Raw genomic sequence first — 23901 nt, 5'->3', positions numbered from 1 at the left:
GAAGTACATCCCCCATCGACAGGGGATTTATGTGCAATTCCTGACACATGAAATAGGCAGCTCATAATCACCATGAGACTTAAACTGCCCAAGCATATACACATAAATAAAATTAAGGCATTTCTGTGCCTTTTTCTCATCAAGCACTTGGAGGTATTCAAATTTCAGAGTTCTTGTGTAGTATATATGAGGCCTGGATTCAAATGTCAACATTTCAAAACACATACCTCATTTTGACTAATAAATACTGTGCTTGTAATGTCACTACTCCCTCTTAAAGGTTATTAACAAGTTACTACTAATTAAACAGCATCTAAGACATCAGTATTGTTTTTCTTCTCAAGAAAAGAAGATATGTGTGTCACTTATCTGATTCAGCAGGGTTAAAAGATACCTCAGGGAATACATAGTTGAGAAGTGATGTCCTCATGAACAGATATCTTTTTCCCTCCATCCTGTGATTGGTCTCCTTCATCTTGACCAATCATAGGAGTTGCAAAATGTTTCATGAATCTTACAACTATATCAGCAGACAAACGGATATTAAAGACAAAAGTATAAAACTTACCTTGGAATCAAAGGAATGAATGCTATTGACTAAAATGAAAAAGGAAAATTCGTTTTTGGATGGATATGAAGGGATACTTTGCTATGTCCATGGGAACATAGTTCTACTGTAATATTGGAAAATAAGTATAAGCCAAGAGATACCTTAATAGAGGGAGCCATTATGGGGTTAACAAGAAATATGGCACAAGGGAAATGTCCAGGGATCCACAAAGTTGGCCCCAACTAATTATCTAAACAATAGTGGAGAGGCTACCTTAAATGCACTTCCCCTATAATGAGATTGAAGACTATTTTAAATGCCATCCTTGAGCTTTCATCAGTAGCTGATGGAAGCAGAAGCTGAGATCCCCAGCTAAACACTGAGCTGCACTCCAGGAATCCAACTGTAGAGAAGAAGGAGTGATAGCAAAGGGGTCAAGACAATGCTGGGGGTGCCCAAAGAAACAGCTGACCTGAGCAAGTGGGAGTGCAGGTATCCCAATCTGACAGTTGGGAAACAGCAAAAACTGAACCAAAGCCCCTGAATGTGAGTTTCAGTTGGGAGGCCTGGGTAGTCTATGGGACCTCTGGCAGTGGGACCAGTATTTATCCCTAGTGCACAAAAGGGCTTTGGAAGTCCATTCCATATAGAGGAATAATCTCGGCCTAGATACATGGGGGAGGGCCTAGGTCCTGCCTCCAATGATGTGACAGACGTTGATGATCCCCCATGGGAGGATTCACCCTCCCTCGAGAGTGGATGGAGGGGGTGGGATGGAGGGGCTGATGGGGGAAATGGAAGGGAAGGTGGGAGAGAAAACTGGGATTGGTTTATAAAATATGGTTGATTTTAATTTAAATAAAAACCAATTAAAAATTGTTAGATAAAATATAAAAAGGAAAAGGAAGTCTATAAAGTGTGGTGAATCCTTAATATTGAAATGATGTTCACAGAGATAATTTACTCTGTTGTTTTCTGTATCTGTCACCAGTGTGACAGGTATCTTATAACTGCTCTGAGCAGTGCCCTGTTCCCAGGTCCATCTCCAGAGCCTGCTCTAGCAGGAAGACATGCAAATGTGGCTTCTCTCTGCCCATGAAAACCAGCCCAGCTCTGACCCTGCAGCTCTGGCAGAGGAGTCCAGCCCTGGATTCCCAGGTCCTCCTGTTCTGTGATCAGCACTGAACACATGCCACTCACCATGGACTTGGGGCTTATTTGGCTTTTCCTTGTCTTTACTTTAAAGGGTAATTAGTGGATAGGAGATACTATGTGTTGTGTAGACATTAAGAAGAGAAAAATTAGTTTCTGTGTCAGTTTTCTGATCAGAATTGTATGTGTTTGCAGGTGTCCAGTGTGAGGCACAGCTGGTGGAGTCTGGAGGAGGCCTAGTGCAGCCTGGAAAGTCCCTGAAACTCTCCTGTGCAGCCTCTGGATTCACCTTCAGTAGCTACTGGATGAACTGGGTTCGCCAGGCTCCAGGGAAGGGGCTGGAGTGGGTCGCACGTATTAATGAAAACAGTGGTACCATCAACTATGCCGACGCTGTGAAGGACCGATTCACCATCTCCAGAGACAATGCCAAGAACGCCCTGTACCTGCAAATGAACAATCTCAAGTCTGAGGACACAGCCTCCTATTACTGTGCAAGACGCACAATGAGTGAAGGCTTCTGTGAGCTCAGACAAAAAGTTCCCTGTAGGAAATGTGGTACCAGCAGGGGGCGCCGAGTACCAACAAAGCTCTGGGTTCCTGAAGAGCCTGTTCAGAGAGGCAAACACGGATGGACACTTCTGTGCCTTGGCTTCCTCTCCATATTTCACACAGGGATTCTCTCTACAGGTGTGGTGTGTAGTAATGCTTGAAGGGTCCTAATATTTATCAAACATCCATTTAACATTGTATGTGATTTTATTACTTATATATTATAGTTTTTCCCTTCTCCACTCTGCATCTACGCCTTTTTCTTCTCTCTTCTCTCTGATCGATTTTTCTGTCCACCCCTACAGGCCCCTTTGTTTTTTTGGCCTTCTCTCTCCCTCCCCCCTCTTTCTCTCTTGTATATACGTATTAGGTGTGTGTGTGTGTGTGTGTGTGTGTGTGTGTGTGTGTGTGTGTGTTGTGTTAACATATGATGCTCTGTAAAAACCTGCAACATATTTCTTGAGACAAGTTCTATAACTACCTGGAATTGACAACTGGCTACACTGGTGGCCAGTGAGTACTAGTGATTGTACTGTCCCCGTATCACTTAGATGCCATAACTTGTTGACTGCCAAACCCGGCTGTTTTGCAGTTATGAAGATCTAAGTTTTGAGTTCAGAACCCACTCAAGCAGTCCTGTGTGGCAAGATCTTGAACTGCAGAATCTGTTTCCACAGCCCCGTTACAGTTGCTTTTTAAATTTGTAAGGAGATCTGACCTGCACAAAGTGCAGACCGTCACACAAGGCAGACGTGATTACGTGTGGTGAGCAGCACCAGATCTTGAAGATCAAAACAACAAGAAGATTATTAGCCCTAGACTCAGGGCAGCTCAGAACCAGTGACAGTCTAGGGGACCATGTGCATCTCATTGTCTCTGTGATCACCACACTACCCACACAGAAACATAGACACATAGCTTAAACAGTGTACTTTTTAAAGTTCTCATCCAATGCTGCAATTTATTCCAATGGTCAAGTTCTTCTGTAGTATATATGAGACCTTGATTCAAATGGTAATATTTCAGACATAAGTATCTCATTTTGATTAATAAATACTGTGTTTGAAACATGACTACTTCACGTTGAAGGTCAGGACACTGTTTCTCTCATCAAAGAGTTCAATTCCATTTTGCTTCTCATGGAAACTCACTCTGTTACTTGTCGAAGTTTGGAGTCATCAGGACAACAGGAAGCTCAGGGAGCACTGAGTAGAGAGGTGACGTCGTCATGATGCTGACATCTACCGGCCTCCATCCTCCAACCGGGCTGCTTCATCTTGACGAATGATGTGGAAAGAAGAGACTGCATGAAGCCAACATCTCTAGTCACCAAAGAAATGGATATTAAACCCAAAAGGATAAGGTGCCTGTAACCAGTGATGTGAGTGCCATGTACCCAAAGAGGGAATCAAACCAAGGGTTGAGGGGATGGAGAAGGAGTTGGCTGTGCTGTGTAAAAATGGGTGTTTGCTAGTAAGACATCAGCAAGCACTGTGTGGGTCTCAGAAAATGACTCACACTAGGTGATGTGACCCATCAATCTCACATCGGGGTGAGTAGACTAAGGAAGCAGAGTGGGTGCAGGAAAGCAGGGTGAAACTCGAATTAATAAAAGACCCAGAGACTGATATTGAAGTTCAAACTTCAAGCTGAGGGTCACTGAAGCAAAGCAGCTACCCAATAGCTTCTTACCTCTACCTCAGGCTGAATGGGTTGATCCTGTCTCCATGAGCTTTCACCAAGCCTCAGACTAACCTCTGCTGAGCGTGGCTGGAAAAATGAATGCCTCTTATTGAGACACTGATTCTGTCTTATAAACTCCCCTAATGTTGGGATTAAGGTGTGAGCTTTAATTCTATTATAAACTAATTCACTTTTGTGTAGATCTGTGTGGCCTTGGAATAAAGGAGAACATTCTATCTCTTAAATCTGACTCCTAGGATTCAAGGTGTGTACCATCACCTGCGAGCATATGGCTGCTGGGACTAAAAGTTTCTGCTTGGTTTCTAAGGCTTGTAGCTGCCTTTGCTTTTCTTAATCATCAGGGAAGCTTTAATAAATCATACATTATATACCACTATAAAAGAGAAATATGGAAGGGAGAAAAAATGAGACATGGGCGTACGATGGGTCAGAGGGTCAAAGGAGAGAAAAAGGAAGCAGAGATAGGAAAGTGGGATGCATCCATGTAATCAAAGTATATTTCAAATGAGCATGGGTTTTGTTTGTAAGTAGAATGCATGACATAGATGAAAATACAATATTTTCATATAGCATTGGATGTTAATGTACATATACCTGTCTGTCCTTGTATGCGTGTCTTTGTGTAGAATTATCTCAGTTGCTGTATGACTATATAAGTTTGGGTTCAGTTAGCTTGATAAATGCAAATTTCTCAAAAATTATAAATAGTTTACATTACAAAGTTTATCAGAGCATTGTCTGACCAAGGGAGCTTCTGAGGGCTTAAGTGCCCAGGGAGACTGGGATTGAGGGTTTGATTTAAGGGTAAGACTCTCCCTTCCCTTGAACAAGTCTCTGCAGACATTCCAGCTCCCCATCCTGCCTAAGATCCCAGTGACTCTCAAACACCAGAGACTGAGGACACAGCTCAGCTGACCCTGCCTTCCACATTTCAGTGTGAGGCAGACACTGTGTTGCTCATAAGCACAGTCTGCTCTTATTTTTACCTTCTCATTCAGGTGTGTGGCGTTGAATAAAATAGCGAGATTCCAGAAAATTCTGTGACTCTACTTCACACTATACGTGAGAATGACATGCTGTCCAGACTCAGAGGGGTGTCAGCTGAGGGTGTAGATTTCCTATGCTGCTCCATAACCTCTTCCGTCTCTTTCTGTGTTTACTTTGATTTAACCTCCCTACCACAAAGTTCTTGAGATCCCTACTCAGTGTCTTAAATATCATTTCTGATCACTAAGAGCAACAAATCCGGCCCTGAATACACTTCTTGATTTTTCATATATGTGCAAACGCATTTAGGATATGATACCGTGTCCTAGCCTCATGGCATGAGCGTGGACTCACTGTAAATATTTCCATTTTTGCTTGACAGGCTTGCAGTATGTGACTGATAATATTTCTTCTATATCACAGGTGAGAAACTCAGAACTAGTGAAAACTTTCTGAGTATACCTTTTGATTTCCACTAATACGCAATAGGCAAATATCAGACACCTGAAAGGATAATTATAAAACTTGCCCTGTGCCTCCTTTTATCATCTCATGATTACCCATCCAGTAGTAGAGAAGCAACTGGGGATTTATTTGCATTTCCTGACACATGGAATTAGCAGCTCATAACCACCTATAAGGACAGATGCATTGAGTTTGTAACCATGAAATCTAAACTACCCACACAGAAATACATATTCATAATTAAAATAAAGCATTTCTGTAGTTTTTCATCTTCCAGCTCTGGTAGGTATTCAATTTATGAGTTCTTAGGTAATACAGATGAGGTCTGGATTCAAATGTTAATATTTCATAGCCATATTCCTCATATTTTGACTAATAAATACTGTTTTGTGATACTGCTATTCAGTTTAAAGATTATGAACATGTATTCCCTGATAAAGTGCATACCTGAGATCAGCAGGGTTCTCAGATACCCCAGGGAACACAAAGTTGAGAGGTGATGTTCTCATGAACAGACATCTTCTTGACCCCCATCCTCTGATTGGGCTCCTTCTTCTTGACCAACCCACATAGGTATTAAAGTTTTCATAAAACCAACATCTGTATCACCAGACAAATGGATATCTCCCAGGGCAGGGACTGTAGGATTCACCTTCATGTCCAGCTTCTAATCTGAGTGCTGTGGATCAAACTGAGACACTCATATTGGAATGCAGGCCCCATTCCACAAAGCCATCTCCTCCATCCTGAATTCTCTCAGTACACAGTGTACACATTAATAAAATTATTTTAACCTATAAAACAATACATTTTATACTCGTATCAATACTAAAGTTTACTTTAGTCACAGACACTCCTATATAAATTATATTGGCTTTTGATACAAGCACATACATTACATGTCATTGTATATAAAATATTGTGTTTTCTAAGAGTTTACAATGAAGATATAACATATAAAGGAAGCATTCATAACCCCACCTAGACTATACACTTATACACTCTACAGATTGTATTGAAAATAGGAACAAAAACAGTAATGAATATATTTGATCAAGTACTCTTTTAAAATATATATTCACAGTTTTCCATGGATCTTATTTGCTGAAATTGAGGTATTTTAGCTTTATGGGGACTCTTACCACACCCAAATAACTCCATTTGAAGGTAAATGCAACTCTATTTCCAAACATGACTCTGAAGTCCTGAGTGTGCTCTAAGACTGTGTTGCCCCCAGAGGCATATCAGTGAACATGAGGGAAACTTAGGCTCAATTACTTTGGGCTGGCATGACTGTAGAACTAGGGCTGGCTTTGGAGTTGCTGGATGTAGGTGATAAAAGAGAGAGGCTCCTTGAAGGTCAGACAAACAGCCATACTACACAAGAATTCATGTAATTGGGAGGTATAAAAGCACATTATTTTAAGAGAGAAAAACGCAGTTTCAATTATTGATTTTTAAACCAATTATTGCCAATATGAAAATGAATATCATGAAGCCAGTCTTCTAAATATCTTTAAAACTCAGCAAGTTATAGAATTGATCACATTGGTTGACAGGAAGGTTTTGGAAAAGATGAAGGAAGGGAAATAAGGATCAGAATATTTTGTGTGAAATAAAATATTTTCCAATTAATTATTTAATTTTTGAAATGCTCCATGAGGTGGTTGGTGGAATACACCCTTAATCTTATCACTACGAAGACAATGACAAGAAAATATCTCATAATTCTATATCAGTTTGGTATACATAGATAGTCCAGGTCAAGCAGGGTGACCCTGTAAAAAGATAGGAAGTAAGAGATTCAGTTCATCTACCTATGAATATCTCTTTCTTCCTGTTGATACGATGTTGTGTGTGTGTTTGTTCATGATAACATAGCCCACTAAATGAGTATACATGTGTCCAGGACATAAGTAAGCTAATGACTGATCAAACACTTAAGAATAAAAATCCTCCTATCAAATAGAAGAAAATTATACAAATGATTGCCATTAGTATGAATACTTTACCTTAGAAAATTGCTTATTCTTAGTGAATTTCTTTAGGGGACTCATGGAATAGAGAAACTCAAGGAACAAGGAAATATAGAATATTAACAAAAACATGTTCTAGAGTAACCAAAGACAAAAGTACTTGCTAAATAGACTCATGCCAAGTTCTTCAATATAATAAGATCAATGCGCATTAATATTTGTAATAATTCTTCCCAGATTTTTGTTACCACAATGAAAATATCAGATAACCCCAATATGAGACATACTGAGAATAACGACTGAAAAGTGTTCACGTAAAACTCAGAGCACCAGGCATTGGGGACCCTGCCCTCACAGTATAGGAGGCCATCATGTCTTGAACAGGATGGCTGGATCACTAATGCTCAGACCAGTCTCTACTTCTGCCACTCTGAGGACAAAGACTATGCACACACATAAATGGAGACAGATGTGGGGTTTCCCACCAAGCAGCAAACAGACATTCTCTGAGAGCTGACTGAACTGGTTGGCTCCATCTCTGCACTCACTTCCCCAGTGGAGTTTATTTCCAAGGCACAGAGCAAATTCTTCTCTTCTGTTGTCTCACACAGCATACTGAATACTGGGAAGGTGCATTCCTGCCATGTAGAGAATCCAGAATGAATTTGAGACTGTGTCTGTTGGGTTTTCTGATTTCTGTTATATAGGCTTTGGAAATAGAAAAGAAAAGGCAGGAAAAGACATCTTAAGTGAAGGAGAAGAGGAGCAGGGTACAGGGAAATAATGGAGTTTTGAAAGGAAAAGTTGGGTGTGTGAGAGAAACTAGATGGGTGTGTAGGAAGTGTGAGAACTGCGGAAACTAAAATTAATGTCATATAAATGCCAGAAATTTGTGTGCTGTTATAAAAATTTATGAGGTGTCCCCATCACGTTGACTATATGAATATGGAGAAATAAAAATTGGCCTAAGACAACATAAAGACAGTAATGCATTACCTAGTGTGAGGTAGAAAATGGAAAGGAGAGTGGGGATTATAAAGTGATCATAATGAAAACTTCAGGATATGAAAAAGTGAGTACAGCAAATATAAAAATGTCTTCATAGCAACCACTGAGAGGAAGAGAAGCAGTAAACAGGAATTCTCCATGTGTAGACGTCCTGAGGCCTTAGGACAGCATTCTGTCAGAAAAGCGTAAAATCCAGAAAGTCTCAAGTGTTCCTGTCGAAGGGAAGGATTTCTGTTAGAGGCAGCAATGAACCTGTCCACTCTCCACCTCAGGGAGAAGCCGTGTCCAACACAGACAGAGGGAGAGACTGAGCACATATCTAAAAACACAACTCTGGTTGGAGATTTTTAAATTCTCACTAATAATTAGGAGACATGACAGTGTGGAAACACAGTGTGTGCTGTGTGTTTGCTGCAAAAGAAACTAAATTAAGTGTGGTGAATTCTTCACATGGAAAGTGTGTGCACAGAGAAACGTTACTCTGTCAATTTCTGTATCTGTCATCAGTGCAACTGATTTCCTTTATCTGCTCTGATCTTCCCAGGTCTGTCTTTAGAGCCTCCTATACCAGGAAGACATGCAAATGAGGCTTCTCTGTGCCCATGAAAAACAGCCCTGCCCTGAACCTGCAGCTCTGACACAGGAGCCCAGCCCTGGATTCCCAGGTCCTCCGTTTCTGTGATCAGCACTGAACACAGGCCACTTGCCATGAACTCAGGACTCAAATTGGTTTTCTTTGACCTTATTCTAAAAGGTAACTTATGGAGACAAACTGCTGTGTGTTCTGTTCACATGAGAGAAAAGAAAAAAATTAGGTTCTGTGACAATTTTCTGACTAGAATTCTCTGTGTTTGCAGGTGTCCAGTGTGAGGTGCAGTTGATGGAGTCTGGTGGAGGCTTAGTACAGCCTGGAAAGTCCCTGAAACTCTCCTTTGAGGCCTCTGGATTCACCTTCAGTAGCTTTGAGATGGACTGGGTCCACCAGGCTCCAGGGAAGGGGCTGGAGTGGGTCGCATACATTAGTAGTGGTAGTAGTTATATCTATTATGCCAACGCTGTGAAGGGCCGATTCACCATCTCCAGAGACAATGCCAAGAACATACTGTTCCTACAAATGAACAGTGTGAAGTCTGAGGACACTGCCACATATTACTGTGCAAGAGACACAGTGAGTGAAAGCTGCTGTGAGCTCAGACACAAACCTCCCTGCAGGGTGCTCAGGACCAGCAGGGGGCGCGCAGAGCTCAGGTTGCTCTGGGTCAAGAACAACCTGTAGAGAAGGGTATAAAGTAATGGACTCCTCTGTGTCTGGGCTGCGGCTCCATGTCACAGTTGGGGATTCTTTCTACAGGCATGGTGTCCCAGAATCCTTGAAGGCTCCACAGGTTTATTTACTCAAATTTGAGTTATCTGTGGATGTGTGTGTCTATTATAACATTTCCCTCTGTTGCTGTCTCTCTCTATGTCTCTCCCTCCTTCCCTCCCTCCCTGCCTGCTTCTCTCTCTCCCTCCCTCTGTCCCACTCACAGATATATATAAATCCCTGTGTGTGTGTGTGTGTGTGTGTGTGTGTGTGTGTCTGTGTGTGTCTGTGTACATGTTGGTATGAGGTGACTTCCTCTATCACTCTGCTCCATGTGTTTTGAGATAAGTTTCATCACTGGCTCTGGAACGCACAACCTGCCTAGATTGGTTTCCCAGTGACACTGATGACACTGATATATATCTCAGAGGTGGCCTTACAGAGGACTCAACACAGGTCCTTGTTCTTGTGTGGTTAGAACTTGAACCACAGAGCAATCTCTACAGCCCCGTTATACATGTTTATTATGAAGTAAGTCTCTGATTTGAACAACAGACATAGATCACACAGGGCAGATGATTCTCTATGGGGTCCAGGATCAGATCCTGAAGAAACAAAGTACTCTTGAGATTGTAGAACCCTAGACTCATGGCAGAGATTCAGTAATATTCCTGTTAGAGAAGGACACATCACTGTTTTAGATGCTGCAATCGAAGCTCAGAGAACAAAAGCAAAAGTTTGCAAATGCACTTCCTGAAAACTGAAATGCTTCTAAAACAGGGAAAGCAACAAAGGGTGGAGAAATCCTAGGAGGAGGGCAGTGTACAGAGACCACACGCCCATGGAGAATTTTATTAGTTATTCTTTGGACCATGATAAAGTACCTGAAAGAATTTACTCATGAAGTCTGTTATTTGCTTTTGTTTTGCTGGAATAAGGTACCTTAGCCAAACCAATTTAAGGAACCAAAGGTTAATTTTAGCTTAGGGCTTCAAGGAAAAGTCTGTAATGGTGGGGAAGGAGGCGGTCAAAGAGCTTGAGGAGGAAGCTGAGAGCTAACATTGTAACCACATACAGGAGGCATCCAGAGGACCCGGAAGTGCAATAAGGCTATAAACTCTTAAAGATGCCTCTAGGGATGCATTTCTTCTACCAAGTCTGCACGTCCCAGAAGTTCCAAAACCTCTCACTTAAGGCACAAAAGAGAGGAGTCATTCGTTTGAGCTATGGTTTTTCCTTGCTCTAAGTCTCAGACCAGGTCATAGAGAGAAGTCAGGATGACAACCTGAAGCTCCCATGTACAGTCCTGAGGCCCTACACCTGCTAGGTAAGCCATGTCTGAAAACTTCTATATCATTCCAAAACTGTTCCTCAAACTTGGAACCAAGTGATAATGCTTATGAAACTCTGAGTGCTAAGAATAAGAATTCATATCCAACCCATAGCAGAGTGCAGTCCCCAAGTCAGGAATTTACACAATACTACCAAGTCACATAACCTTCCTAAAAAATGGTCAAAGACATGACTGAATCATTGCTCAATGAAGGCAACAAATGACAAATGAGAATGTGAAATGTTGTTCAACATCAAGCTGAATAGTTTTAATAATACATTTATAGAAAACTTTCTCCTAAATTTCGAGAAATACCCCGTGTGAGGATGATGATATTAGTCATACCTTTCTAGGGGAACAGAATCAGTGGGATGAAGATGTGGTAAAAGGGGCATTATTAAATTGGCTTACATGATATTGTCTCAGGCCTCATACAGAGATGCTAAGTATATAGCAGTTGCTCGTTTCACTAGACTGGATATTTCAGTACTCCTAATCTGATGCTGATGGTTTGAGGATTCTTCAAGAGCTCTTGGTATGCTGTCTATGTTGGAACCGCAGGCTGCTGATTTTTTTGTTTTGATTTATTATTTCAAATACAGTGCAAACTTGCTTCACATGTGAATCCCTTCTCCCTCTCCCTATCCTTCCCCAAACTCCCTCCTGCCCCCACCCAACCCCCTCCACTCCCCTGGTAGGTATGTCCCTTGATGGGGGCTCCCCAAAGTCCACCACATCATCCAGGGAGGGGCCTAGGCCCTCCCCCATATGTCCAGGCCAAGAGAGCATCCCCTCACTTGGGATGGGCTCTCAAAGTCCCTTCTTACACCAGGGATAAATACTGATCCATTACAGGGGCCGCATAGAGTGCTCAGGCCTCCTCATTGACTTCCATGTTCAGGAGTCTGGATCAGTCCTGTACTGGTCTCCCAGACAGCAGTATGGGGTCCATGTGCTCCCCCTTGTTCAGGTCACCTATTTCTGTTGGTTTCACCAGCCTGGTACCAACCCCTTTGATCTTCATTGCTCCCTCTCTGCAACTAAGTTCCAGAGTTCACTTCAGTGTATATCTGTGGGTGTCTGCCTCTGCTTTCATCAGCCACTGGGTGATGGCTCTAGCTTGGCATATAAAGTAGTCATCAGTCTCATTTTGGGAAAGGGCATTTAGGGTATCTTCTCCATCATTGCCTATATTGTCAGTTCCTGTCATCCTTGTAGATCTCTGGAAATCTCCATAGTGCCAAATCTCTCCTCGGACCTTTAATGGCTCCCTCTGATACAATATCTCTCATCATGCTCTCCTCTATTCTTGCCCCACTCAAAATTTCTGCTCCTCCATGTCCTCCTCTCCCCTCCCTTTCTTGCCCTCTCATTCTGCCAGCTCCCTCTCCCATACCCACAAGCTCCCAATTAGCTCAGGAGATCCTGCCCTTCCCATTCTCTGGAGTCCATGCATTTTTCCGTTAGAGTCCTTGTTTCCTTGTTCCTTTTGTGAAGAGGATTTTAGGCTGGTAATCCTTTTCTCTATGTCTAAAATTCATATATGAGTGAGTACATACCATGTTTGTTTTTTGTGACTGGGTTACCTCACTCAGGATGGTTTCTTCTAGTTCCATCCATTTGCCTGCAAATTTCTATATTCCTTTGCTGTTTTCTGCTGAGTAGTACTCCATTGTATTCATGTACCATATTTTCTCTATCCATTCTTCAGTTGAGGGGTATCTAGGTTGCTTCCAGGTTCTGGCTATTACAAACAATGCTGCTATGAACATGGTTGAACATATGTCTTGGTGTATGCACGGGCATTATTAGGGTATATGTCCAAGAGAGGAATTGCTGGATCTTGAGGTAGACTGATTCCCTTTTTTGTGAGCAACCACCACACTGATTTGCAAAGTGGTCTTACAGGATTGCACTCCCGCCAGCAATGGAGCAGTGTTCCTTTTTCTCCACATCCTCTCCAGCATAGATTGTCATTGGTGTTTTTTATTTTAGCCATTCTGGCCGGTGTAAGATGGTATCTCAGAGTTGTTTTAAGTTGCATTTCTCTGAGGGCCAAGGATTTTGAGCACTTTCTTAAGTGTCTTTCAGAAATTTCAGATTCTTTTGAGAATTCTCTATTTAGTTCTGCACCCCACTTTTTAATTTCATTGTTTTGGGTTTGGTGGCAAGCTTCTTGAGTTCTTTGTATATTTTGGAAATCAGTCCTCTGTCAGATGTGGGGTTGGTTAAGATCTTTTCCCAGGGTGTGGGCTGTCTTTTTGTCTTACTGACTGTATCCTTTGCCTTACAGAGCTTCCTAGTTTCAGGAGGTCCCATTTATTAATTGTAGAGCTCATTGTCTGTGCTACTAACATAATGTTCAGGAAGCAGTTTCCTGTACCAATTAGTTCAAGGTTATCTCCCACTTTCTATTCTAGATAATTCAGTATTACTGGATTTATGTTGAGATCTTTGATCCATTTAGACATTAGTTTTGTGCATGGTGACAGTTACGGATCTATCTGCAGTTGTCTGAATGTCTGAATCCAGTTTTACCAGCACCATTTGTTGAAGATTCTTTCTTTTTTCCATTGTATAGATTTCACTTCTTTGTCAAAAATCAGGTGTTCATGCATGTGTGGGTTAATATCAGGGTTTTCAATTCAGTACCATTGGTCTATCTGTCTATTTTTGTGCCAATACCATACTGTTTTCAGAACTAAAGCTCTATAGTAGAGCTTGAAATCAGACATGGTGATGCCTCCAGAAATACCTTAATTTTCCAGAGTTGTTTCAGCTGTACTTAGTTTTTTATTTTTCTATATAAAGTTGAGTATTGTTCTTTCAAGGTCTGTGAAGAATTGTGTTGGGATTTTGATGGGGATTGCATTGACACTGTAGATTACTTTTGGCAAGATTGCCAATTTTAATATGTTGATTGTACCTATCCAAGAGCATGGGAAATCTTTCCATGTTCTGGTATCTTATTTAATTTCTTTCTTTAAAGACTTAAAGTTCTTACTGTACAGGATTTTCACTTTTTTGGTTAGCATTACCACTTTATGTTCCTTGTGGATATTGTGAAGGGTGATGTTTCTCTGATGTTTTTCTCATCGCATTTATCATCTGTATATAGTAGGGCTACATGTTTTTGAATTATTTTGTATCCTGCTACTTTGCTGAAGGTGTTTATAAGCTGTAGGAAATCCCTGGTAGAATTTTTCGGGTCACTTATAGAGACTATCATATCATCTGCAAATATTGTAAGTTTCATTTCTCCTTTTCCAATTTGTATCCCTTTGATCCCCTTTTCTTGTCTTGTTACTCTAGCTAGAACTTCAAGTACAATATTGAAGAGATATGGAGAGTGTGGACAGCATTGTCTTGTTCCTGATTTTAGAGGAAACGCTTTGATTTTCTCTCCATTTAGTTTGATGTTGCCTGTTGGTTTGGTGTACATTGCTTTTATCATGTTTAGATATGTTCTTGTTATTCCTGTTCTCTCCAAGATCTTTATCATGAAGGGATATTGCATTTTGTCAAAGGCTTTTTCAGCATCTAGTGAGATGATCATGTGGTTTTTCTTTTGCGGTGTGTTTAAATGCTGTATTACATTGATGGATTTTTGTATGTTGAAACATCCTTGCATATCTGGGATAAAGCCTACTTGATCATGGTCGATGATTTTTCTGATGTGTTCTTGGATTCGATTCCCCAATATTTTGTTTAGTAGTTTTGCATCGATGTTCATGAGGCATATTGGTCTGTAGTTCTCTTTTTTAGTTGTATCTTTGTCTATCTTGGGTATCAAATTGATTGTAGCCTTACAAAAAAGAGTTTGGCAATGACCCTTCTGCTTCTGCTGTGTGGAACGATTATTAGAGTTGGTATTAGCTCTTGTTTGAATTTCTGGTAGAATGCTGCAGTGAAGCCATCTGACCCTTGACCTTTTTTTTGTTGGGAGGCTTTTGAGGACTGCTTCTATTTCATTATGCATTATAGTTAGATTTAAACTGTATATCTTTTCTTGGTTTAATAAGGTGGTGATATCTATCCAGAAAATTGTCCATTTTCTTTAGATTTTGAATTTTCTGGAATACAGGTTTTCAAAGTATGACCTGATGATTCTCTGGATTTTCTCAGTGTCTGTTATTATATCCCCTTTTCCTTTCTGATTTTGTTAATTAGTGTTCTCTCTCTCTTTCTCTCTCTGCTCTCTCTGTTGTCTCTCTCTCTCTCCCTCTCTCTCTCTCTCTCTCTCTCTCTCTCTCTCTCTCTGCCTTCTGGTTAGTTTGGATAGAGGTTGGTCTGTCTTGTTGACATTCTCAAAGAACCAACTCTTTGTTTCATTTATTTTTTGTAATTTTTTCCTAGTTTCTACTTTATTGCTTTCAGCCCTCAGTTTCTTTATTTCCTGGCATCTACTCCTCTATGGTGAGTTTGCTTCTTTTTGCTCTAAAGCTTTCTGTTGTTTTGTCAGTTCTCTATAGTGACTAGTCTCCAGTTTCTTCATGTGAGCACTTAGTGCTATGAACTTTCCTCTTAGCACTGCTTTCAGAATGTCCCATAAGTTTTCGTATGTTGTGTCCACATTCTCATTAAATTCTAGGAAGTCTTTCATTTCTTTCTTATTTCTTCCTCAACCCAGGAATGGTGCATTTGGGTGTTATTCAATTTCCACGAGTTTGTAGGTTTTGTCCAATTTGTATTGCTGCTGAATTCTAACTTTAAAGCATGGTGATCTGATAAGATACAAGGCATTATTTCAAGTTTTTGTATCTGTGGAGTTTTGCTTTTTTGCCAACTATGTGGCCAAGTCTAGAGAAGGTTCCATGTGGTGCTAGGAAGAAGGTATATTCTTTTGTGATTGCATGGAATGTTCTGTAGTTATATTTTATTCCCAAATGGGTCATAACTTCTGTTAGATCCTTTTTTCTTTGTTTAGTTTCTGTCTGGTGGTCCTGTCTAGTGGTGAAAGCAGGGTGTTGAAGTCTCCTACTGTAAGTATGTGGGTTTTTATGTGTGGTTTGAGCTTTAGTAATGTTTCTTTCACAAATGTGGGTGCCGTCGTATTTGGAACCTAGATGTTCAGGATTGAGATTTCATCTTGATGGACTTTTCCTGTGATGAGTATGAAATGCCCTTCTTCATCCCTTTGGCTGGCATGGGGGCTCCACAGGATGATCAGGGCACTCTCCACATTGAGAACACCCTGACACCTGTTCTTCTTATACAGAGATATGTTTCTACTTCAGCAAACTATCAAAGCTTTGAAAAAAGGCATTTATAGACTCTAATGGCCACCATTTGAGATTTCTTATCCATGTTTGTCTCACTGATAGACATGGGTGTATCTGATTATCCATTCATTCTGTCATTGAAAAGTCTCATGACATTTTAGGATTACTTTAACCCCAAATCTATAGCTCTGATAGTATTATAGTTTCCCTTTGACATTCACAACCTAATAGTCGTGTCACACAGCTGATGACTGCACAATTATTTCGTGGGACCCTAACATGGACAGTTAAACGCATCTGTGCATTGATTGGTTCTGATGTGTTCCATTGTTTCCTGTGGATATAGATATGATTTTTTCCATTGTTTCCAACGACAGGAATACAATTCTGGGCTCTGTATCTTACACGTAAAACATGGGTCTTCAGAGATGCCTAGCAGTGAAAACAGATGATTTCTGTTTAATTACTCTGAATTTATTTAATTACTATAAATCACCATAGACCATGAAGCATTTTAAATATGAAGAGAGAGAGATTTCTTATCTATTTCTGAGGTCCCTCTGGGAAGTATTAACTAATATAAAGACTGTGAGATTAGGCTTTGGAGAAGTATACACACCTAAAATATCACTCTCTGAAACCAAGACCCACAAATGTGGCACCATGGCCAGAGAGGGTTAAGCTGCAATCCAATTCCCTCATGTCTCTTTTCAGATAAACATTTAATATCAAGTATACTAAATGTTTGTGACTTGCTCCCTCACAAGCTGAATTTTCTAGATGAGTGGTAAGAATACCATTAACTCAAATGACACAAAGAGAAAAAAGAAAAGATTCCTACAATGTTATTATTCTGGTTTCCCACCACTAAGAACTAAAATACATCCTGTGACTAAATCTACTTGATTTTACAACAATATGCACTGAGGATGTGGTACTCTCTTTGCTTGCACAGTGTGCATGTGGACTCTCTTCATGCTTTCAATCCAAGTCCTGCACAGTGTGCATCACATAATTTCCTGTTTACAAGGAATTGAAATATCCACAAAGAAGTAGAAACTTTTCCAAATATTTCATCACACAGTATCTCTGAGAAGCATAAAGGAAATCTCAGACACCTGTAGGTGAAACTGGGAAACTTGACCCTTGCCCCCTTTTATCCTCTCAGGATCCTCCCCCAATGCAAAGCAGCCTCAGGCTCAGAATTAAAGCCCAGGCCTAGCTGAGCAGCCCCATTTCCTTCTCACTGGAACTTCCAGCAGAGCATGGCTGTCCTGGTGCTGCTTCTCTTCATGGTGACCTTTCCAAGCTGTAAGTGTTCAGAGTTTGAGGAGAGGGACTCAGGTATTTTGTTATGGGTTGTATGACTGATGGTGATTTGTTTGTCCCCAGGTGTCCTGTCTCAGGTGCAGCTGAAGGAGACAGGACCTGGCCTGGTGAAGCCCTTGGAGACCCTGTCTCTCACCTGCACTGTCTCTGGGTTCTCATTAACCAGCTATGGTGTACACTGGGTCCGCCAGCCTCCAGGAAATGGTCTGGAGTGGATGGGAGCAATATGGAGTGGTGGAAGTACTGATTATAATTCAAATCTCAAATCCCGAGTCACCATCACCAGGGACACCGCCAAGAGCCAAGTTTTCTTAAAACTGAACAGTCTGCAACATGACGACACAGCCATGTATTACTGTGCCAGAGACACAGTGAAGAAACTCCTATGTGAGCCTGCACAAAAACCTCCCTGCAGAGACATTCAGGACCATCAGGGGGCTCTGAGTTCCAACAGAGACTTCCTTGACTGGTATGGGGTTGCTTCAGAAGCTAGGGAACTCTGAACAATGCTTCATGAACATGTGTTTTTATGTCAGTCCCTGTGGTTTCCTCTTCCAGCCAAGGAAATCCTCTAGAGGCCCCTCTTCTGTCATATTCTATTAAACTTACTATTTCTTTACTCGTGAGAAAAACACAGAATTTACCACAGACCCTGTAAGCTGCAGATTAGCATCTTATCATCAAAGAGATTGAGATATAACTATAATTGTAATATATTATATCAAGTGTATAATTTTTTATTCAATATATGTGAATCTACACACATGAATATAAGTGTGCACCTGTGTGTGTCTATGTGAGTGTTCATGTTGGTGCATGAGTGAATGCATGAGTGTGTGTGCATATGTGTGCGTGTGTGTACATGTGTGTGCATGAGTGTGTGTGCATGAGTGTGCATGTGTGTGCATGAGTATGTGCATGAGTGTGTGTTTGAGCGTGTGCATGTGTGTGTGCATGTGTATGCATGAGTGTGTATTAATGTGTTTCTGCATGTGTGTGTGCATGAGTGTGTGCATGTGTGTGTGCATGTGCATGTGTGTGTGCATGTGTGTGTGCATGTGCATGTGTGTGTCCATATGTGTGTCTATGTGAGTGTTCATGTGTGTGCATGTTTATGTATTAATGTGTGTGTGTGTGTGTGTGCATGTGTTTGTGTGTGCATGTATTTGTGTGTGTGTGTGTGTGTGTGTGTGTGTGTGTGTGGTCATGTGTGTGTGTGTGTTAATGTGTTTGTGTGTGTGTATAACTTGATTTACTTACATTTCAAAATGAGTCTGAAATGGATCTTCATAAGAAAACTTGGGACTTCTGAGTAATCTCTAGTTTATCCTCTTTTATTATGAATGAGATGGAGAAACCACAAGTCCATGAAATATTATTGACTTTCAAAGACACATTGGAAACTGAAATATCCATAGATTATTTGTTCTAAAGTTAGAGGTACCAGTAAAACTGTTTAATTGGTTATAATTTTTACAGATTGCATTTTTATACACTTTCATCCTTGTAAAAATAAGATGGCACTTCAAACTCCCAAGTCATGATGCCTCTGAAGTTGTGTCCTGCACAACCAATCTACAGATTCTCAGGCTCAGTGTGCACATGCCAGCTGGTGTCAGCTCCAGTCCTGGTTCCATCTCCCCTTGGTCCTTCCCATAGGCTACTGAGTTCTGTGATTTTCAATTATTGCTTTTGCTACCCAAAAAGGCTCCAGAGTTCCTGCTCTGGAAGTCTCTGTTGCTGCTGACTGGAACAAACTGGTGTCTTCTGTGTGAGCTGAGAAGTTTCATTCAGAGGAGCAGTGTGGGCTGTGGGCTCCAGGTTAATGGATGATGGACTTGTGGCACTGTAAAAAGGAAAAGAGAGTCTGTATATGTGAGGCTGAGGCTGCTCTGAAACATCTTGCAGTGACACCAATAGTATGTGAGGAAAAATTGGAGACAAAACTGACTATGCTCTTAGAATTCTGACAAAAGTTCACATGACAGTGACATGAACAACTCCACAGGATCCTGAACACACAGGATCCACTATCATGTTACCCAGGGTGAGGGTGAGCATCAGCCTAAATGGATGCTTCTGAAATGGGCAGGGAAAAGTGTTTAATCAATTTTTTATACCTGAAACACATCAGAACAAAGGCCTCTCAGATCTAATCTCAAGGATTTCTCTTTTGACCAAGAAAATACAAAGTTATCTGGGAGAGTCTGACAATATGAATTAAATGACTTCACCTATCTTCATTTAGGTAAATAAATTATTGAACAAATAGGAAAAGGTGAAGATTTCCCCCTCAAGTAGAACAGAAGTAACAACAATGTATGGAGAGGCCCTTGAAATTATCCTCTCTTCAGTATATGCTGTGATTACTTCTAGAGAATTATAAAGAAAAAGGATGCCCAGGTGACACATTGTATATTACCCAACACCAGAATAACTGTCCTTACAGCATGAGCCCTGAAAAACTTGGTACAAGAGTGGTATGTGTTCCTGTAAAGTTTCCCCCAATTCTTCTTGATGAGATATTGTCTCATTAGAGTAAAGTAACAGCTAAGCAAAAGTGAGTGGATAGTTTATACATCCTGTGTAGGATTATCTGTAAGTGGATTTTTTTAAAGCTAAAGAAAGACCCCACCAGTTCTTAGGCAGATGGGAAGATGGTGACAGATAAAGTGGCCAACTCAGTCACTTATAATTAGCAGTCTCCCTTAATCATTTGGTTTCTGAATTTATTACTTCAAACATCACTATACTGCTTTTACTATTTTTCTTTACTCTTGAGTACCTCAATATTGACACTATAAAAGGACACTTATGTCATATTATTCTATCCAACATCCCTCACATCTTCCAACCTGGAGCTCTACCTACCTCATACTTATTTAAGCAGACTTAGGGCTGCCCATATGGGCATGTGGGTGGAGCCAAGGACTGCAACATAGGAAACCTACCATTGACTCAACCCTCAAAAATGGAATGGATCTATTTTTTTCTTCAGAACAATACATTTTCAACTATTCCAGTGTGCAGTAAAGACAGGCCCTGCTTCTGAGGATCTCTTCCCATCACTGACTCCAGTGTGCAGTGAAGACAGGCCCTGCTCCAAGGGATCTCATCCCAAAAGAGGAAGGAAGCCAGCATGGACAAATCATGCTCTCATCTGATGATTGGAGTATAAGTGGCCTCCCTGCTGCAATAGGGCCTCATCAGGATGATCAGGGCACTCTCCACCATGTGAGAACACCCTGTCACTTGTTCTTCTCATGAAGAGACAGTTTCCACCTCATCAGATTATCAAAGCTTTGAAAAAAGCTGTTTATAGACTCCAATGGCCACCATTTGAGATTCTTCACCATATTTGTCTCACTGATAGACATGGGTGAATCTGATTAGCCACTCATTTTGTCAGTGAAAAGTCTCAGGACTGGTAGTATTATTTCATCCCCAAATCCATACCTCTGATATTCTTATGGTTTCCATTGGACATACACAGCCTAAAACCTGTGTCTCACAGCTGAGATCAGCACAATTATTTCATGGGACCCTAGCATTGACAGTTCAATACATCTGTGCATTGGTTGATTTCTTCCATTGCTTGCGGAGAAAAGCACGGTGATATTTTTCCAATGTTTCCAATTACTGGAAGACAATTCTGTGCTCTGTGTCTTACACATAAAACCTGTAGTCTGCAGAGCTACCCAATAGTGAAAACTGACAGTGACGTTAGTCTTGAGTCAGAGTTAATAAATCAATAAGAAAATACATCTTAAAACTATATAGAGATGTTTATGATCTGTCTCTTTGGTTCCTCTGGGAAGGGTTGAATAACTCAGAGCCTGTGGGAACGAGTCTTTGGAGCAGGATAATCTGCTAAACTATCACATTCTGAAATCATGATCCACAAACATGGTATGTTGGCCTGAAGCTGGTGAAGCCACAATTCAATGACCTTGGGTCTCCACCCATATAAACATTGAAATTCAAGTCTACTAAATGTTTGAGAGTTGCTTTCTCACAAGATTAATCTTCTGGATGAATGATAAATTTAAGATTAACTCAACTGACAATAAGAGAAATGATTTCTACTGGTTCTTTATTCTTTTTTTCACCATTTAAAAAATACATTTTCTTAGTTCCTTACCATTTTCATACAACCTAATTTCTGATAATCACCCCTCCCTCCCCTCTCTCCTCTAAACCCACTTTCCCCTCTTATCCAGCCCCACTTTGTGTATTTTTTGTGGGGGAGACACTATCTGACAACAGACGTTCTAGTCTTTTAGCTCCTCAACATCTTCTGAGATGTTTCCTGGATCTTAGGAGAAGGCTTTGTCCTGTAGATGTGCACTGGAGCTGGTCACCTCTCGGTTAGTTGTTCTCTGTATTTAACCACTGTGGCTTTCTGTGATGGTTTCTGTCTATTGCAGAAAGAAGCTTCTCTGAGGAAGAAAGGGAGATCCACCAATCTGTGTGTATAAGGATAAGAACTTGGAATGCAGTTAGGAACGATACTGGTTAAGGGATGTGTCAGTAGAAGGTTCTCTTCTCGGTTCTATGGCCTTGCCACCCATAAGTAGTTGGCTAGGTTTACAGTACCAGGTTTGAATTCCTCATATTGAGCCCTAAGTCTAATTAGGTAGTTGTTGGTTACCTCCAGGATATAAACACTACTATTGTGCCTTTCAAAATATCTTGTGGTTCTGGTCATTGTTGTAGTTCATAGGTATTACTGATGGATAAGACTGTTGAATTCTTTTTTTTTCTTTTTCTTTTTTTTATTTTTTTCAGATATTTTTATTTGAATTAGAAACAGGATTGTTTTACATGACAATCCCAGTTCCCTTCTCCCTCTCATCCTCGCCTACCACCCTCCCCCAACTAAAACCCTACCTATCACATATCCTTTCTACTCCCCCTGGATGTGAGGCCTTCCATAGGGTGTCATCAGAGTCTAACGTATCCTTTGGGATAGGGTCTAGGCCCACCCCTGTTAGTTCTTTATTCTTATATCCCACCACTAAGGGCTGACATACACCACGTGACTGAATCCAAATTGCATCGAAAATCTTGTATTTAAATTTACAAGGATGTGCACTGAGGGTGTGGTACCCTTTTATCCTTTCAGAGCATGAATGTGGCCTCCCTTAATGTTTTGTATTCAAGGCCTGCACAGTGGGAATCATACAATTTCCTGTTTACATGGATTTATAAATTCAGACAAATACCAGGAAAATGTTCCTGGTTTTTTGTTTGTTACAAACTATTCTAGCAATCAGAAGGCAAACATCAGACAACTGAAGGGAGGATTGTAAACCTTGCCCTGAGTCTCCTTTTATCCACTCAGGATCCTCCCCCAATGCAAAGCAGCCTTAGGCTCAGGCTTGAAAGCCCAAGGCCTAGCTGAGCACCCCCATCTCCTTCTCACTGGAGCCTCCAGCAGAGCATGGCTGTCCTGGTGCTGCTCCTCTGCCTGGTGACCTTTCCAAGCTGTAAGTGTCCAGGATTTCAGGAGAGGGACCCAGGCATGTCATTGTGGGATGTATGACTGATGGTGATGTTGTTTGTCCCCAGGTGTCCTGTCCCAGTTGAAGTTAGAGGAGTCAGGAACAGGCCTGGTGCAGCCCTCAGAGACCCTGTCTCTCACCTGCACTGTCACTGGGTTCTTATTGACTGGCTATGGAGTACACTGGTTCCGCCAGGCTCCAGGAAAGGGTCTGGAGTGGATCGGAGGGACATGGAGTGGTGGAGGCGTATATTATAGCTCCATTCTCAAATCCAGAATCACTATCAGCAGAGACACCTCCAAGAGCCAGGTTTTCTTAAAACTGAACAATCTACAAACTGAGGACACAGCCACCTATTACTGTGCCAGATACACAGTGAGGGAACTCCAATGTGAGACTGTACAAAAATCTCACTACAGAAACGCTCAGGAGCAGCAGGGGGTGCTGAGGACAAGCAAACACTCCATGGACAACTGGAGTCACTTAAGACAGAAGCTAGGAAATTTTGGACTATTTGATCATGTGTTTTAATGTTATAACCCATGGTTTCCTTTCTACAGAGAGAATTCTCTAGAGGACCCTCTCTGGTATCATGTTCTAATAAAATTCCTTTTTGTTCACTAACTAGGAAAATGTCTTGTTTGTTCCATTAGTTGGTTGATTGGTTGACTGTTTTTTCTTCTTTCATTATTATTATTACTTTTTATCACAGAGCCTCTAAGCTATCCATTTGCTTTTTGGTATATGATAGAATGATATATAATTTTATGCATGTATTTATACATATACCCTTATATGTATGCAAATGAATTTATA

General features: G+C 40.9%; 4 gene segments (V, D, J or C); all 4 read left to right on the top strand.

Annotated features, from left to right (window-relative positions):
* The first annotated feature begins 1724 nt into the window (after nt 1-1724).
* Nucleotides 1725-2415, top strand: LOC113838509. The segment is given in 2 exon segments: nt 1725-1797; nt 1898-2415. Coding segments are annotated over 2 exon segments (576 nt in total).
* A 6687-nt stretch (nt 2416-9102) lies between these two features.
* Nucleotides 9103-9670, top strand: LOC113831850. The segment is given in 2 exon segments: nt 9103-9148; nt 9252-9670. Coding segments are annotated over 2 exon segments (465 nt in total).
* Nucleotides 9671-17517: 7847 nt separating this feature from the next.
* On the top strand, nt 17518-18084 carry LOC103158685. The segment is given in 2 exon segments: nt 17518-17563; nt 17645-18084. Coding segments are annotated over 2 exon segments (486 nt in total).
* A 4940-nt stretch (nt 18085-23024) lies between these two features.
* Nucleotides 23025-23616, top strand: LOC103158682. The segment is given in 2 exon segments: nt 23025-23070; nt 23153-23616. Coding segments are annotated over 2 exon segments (510 nt in total).
* The last annotated feature ends 285 nt before the right edge of the window (nt 23617-23901 follow it).

The sequence above is a fragment of the Cricetulus griseus genome, chromosome 5, assembly GCF_003668045.3.
Source record: "Cricetulus griseus strain 17A/GY chromosome 5, alternate assembly CriGri-PICRH-1.0, whole genome shotgun sequence".
NCBI classification, from domain to species: Eukaryota; Metazoa; Chordata; class Mammalia; order Rodentia; family Cricetidae; genus Cricetulus; species Cricetulus griseus.
This window is presented reverse-complemented; position numbering and strand designations above follow the sequence as displayed.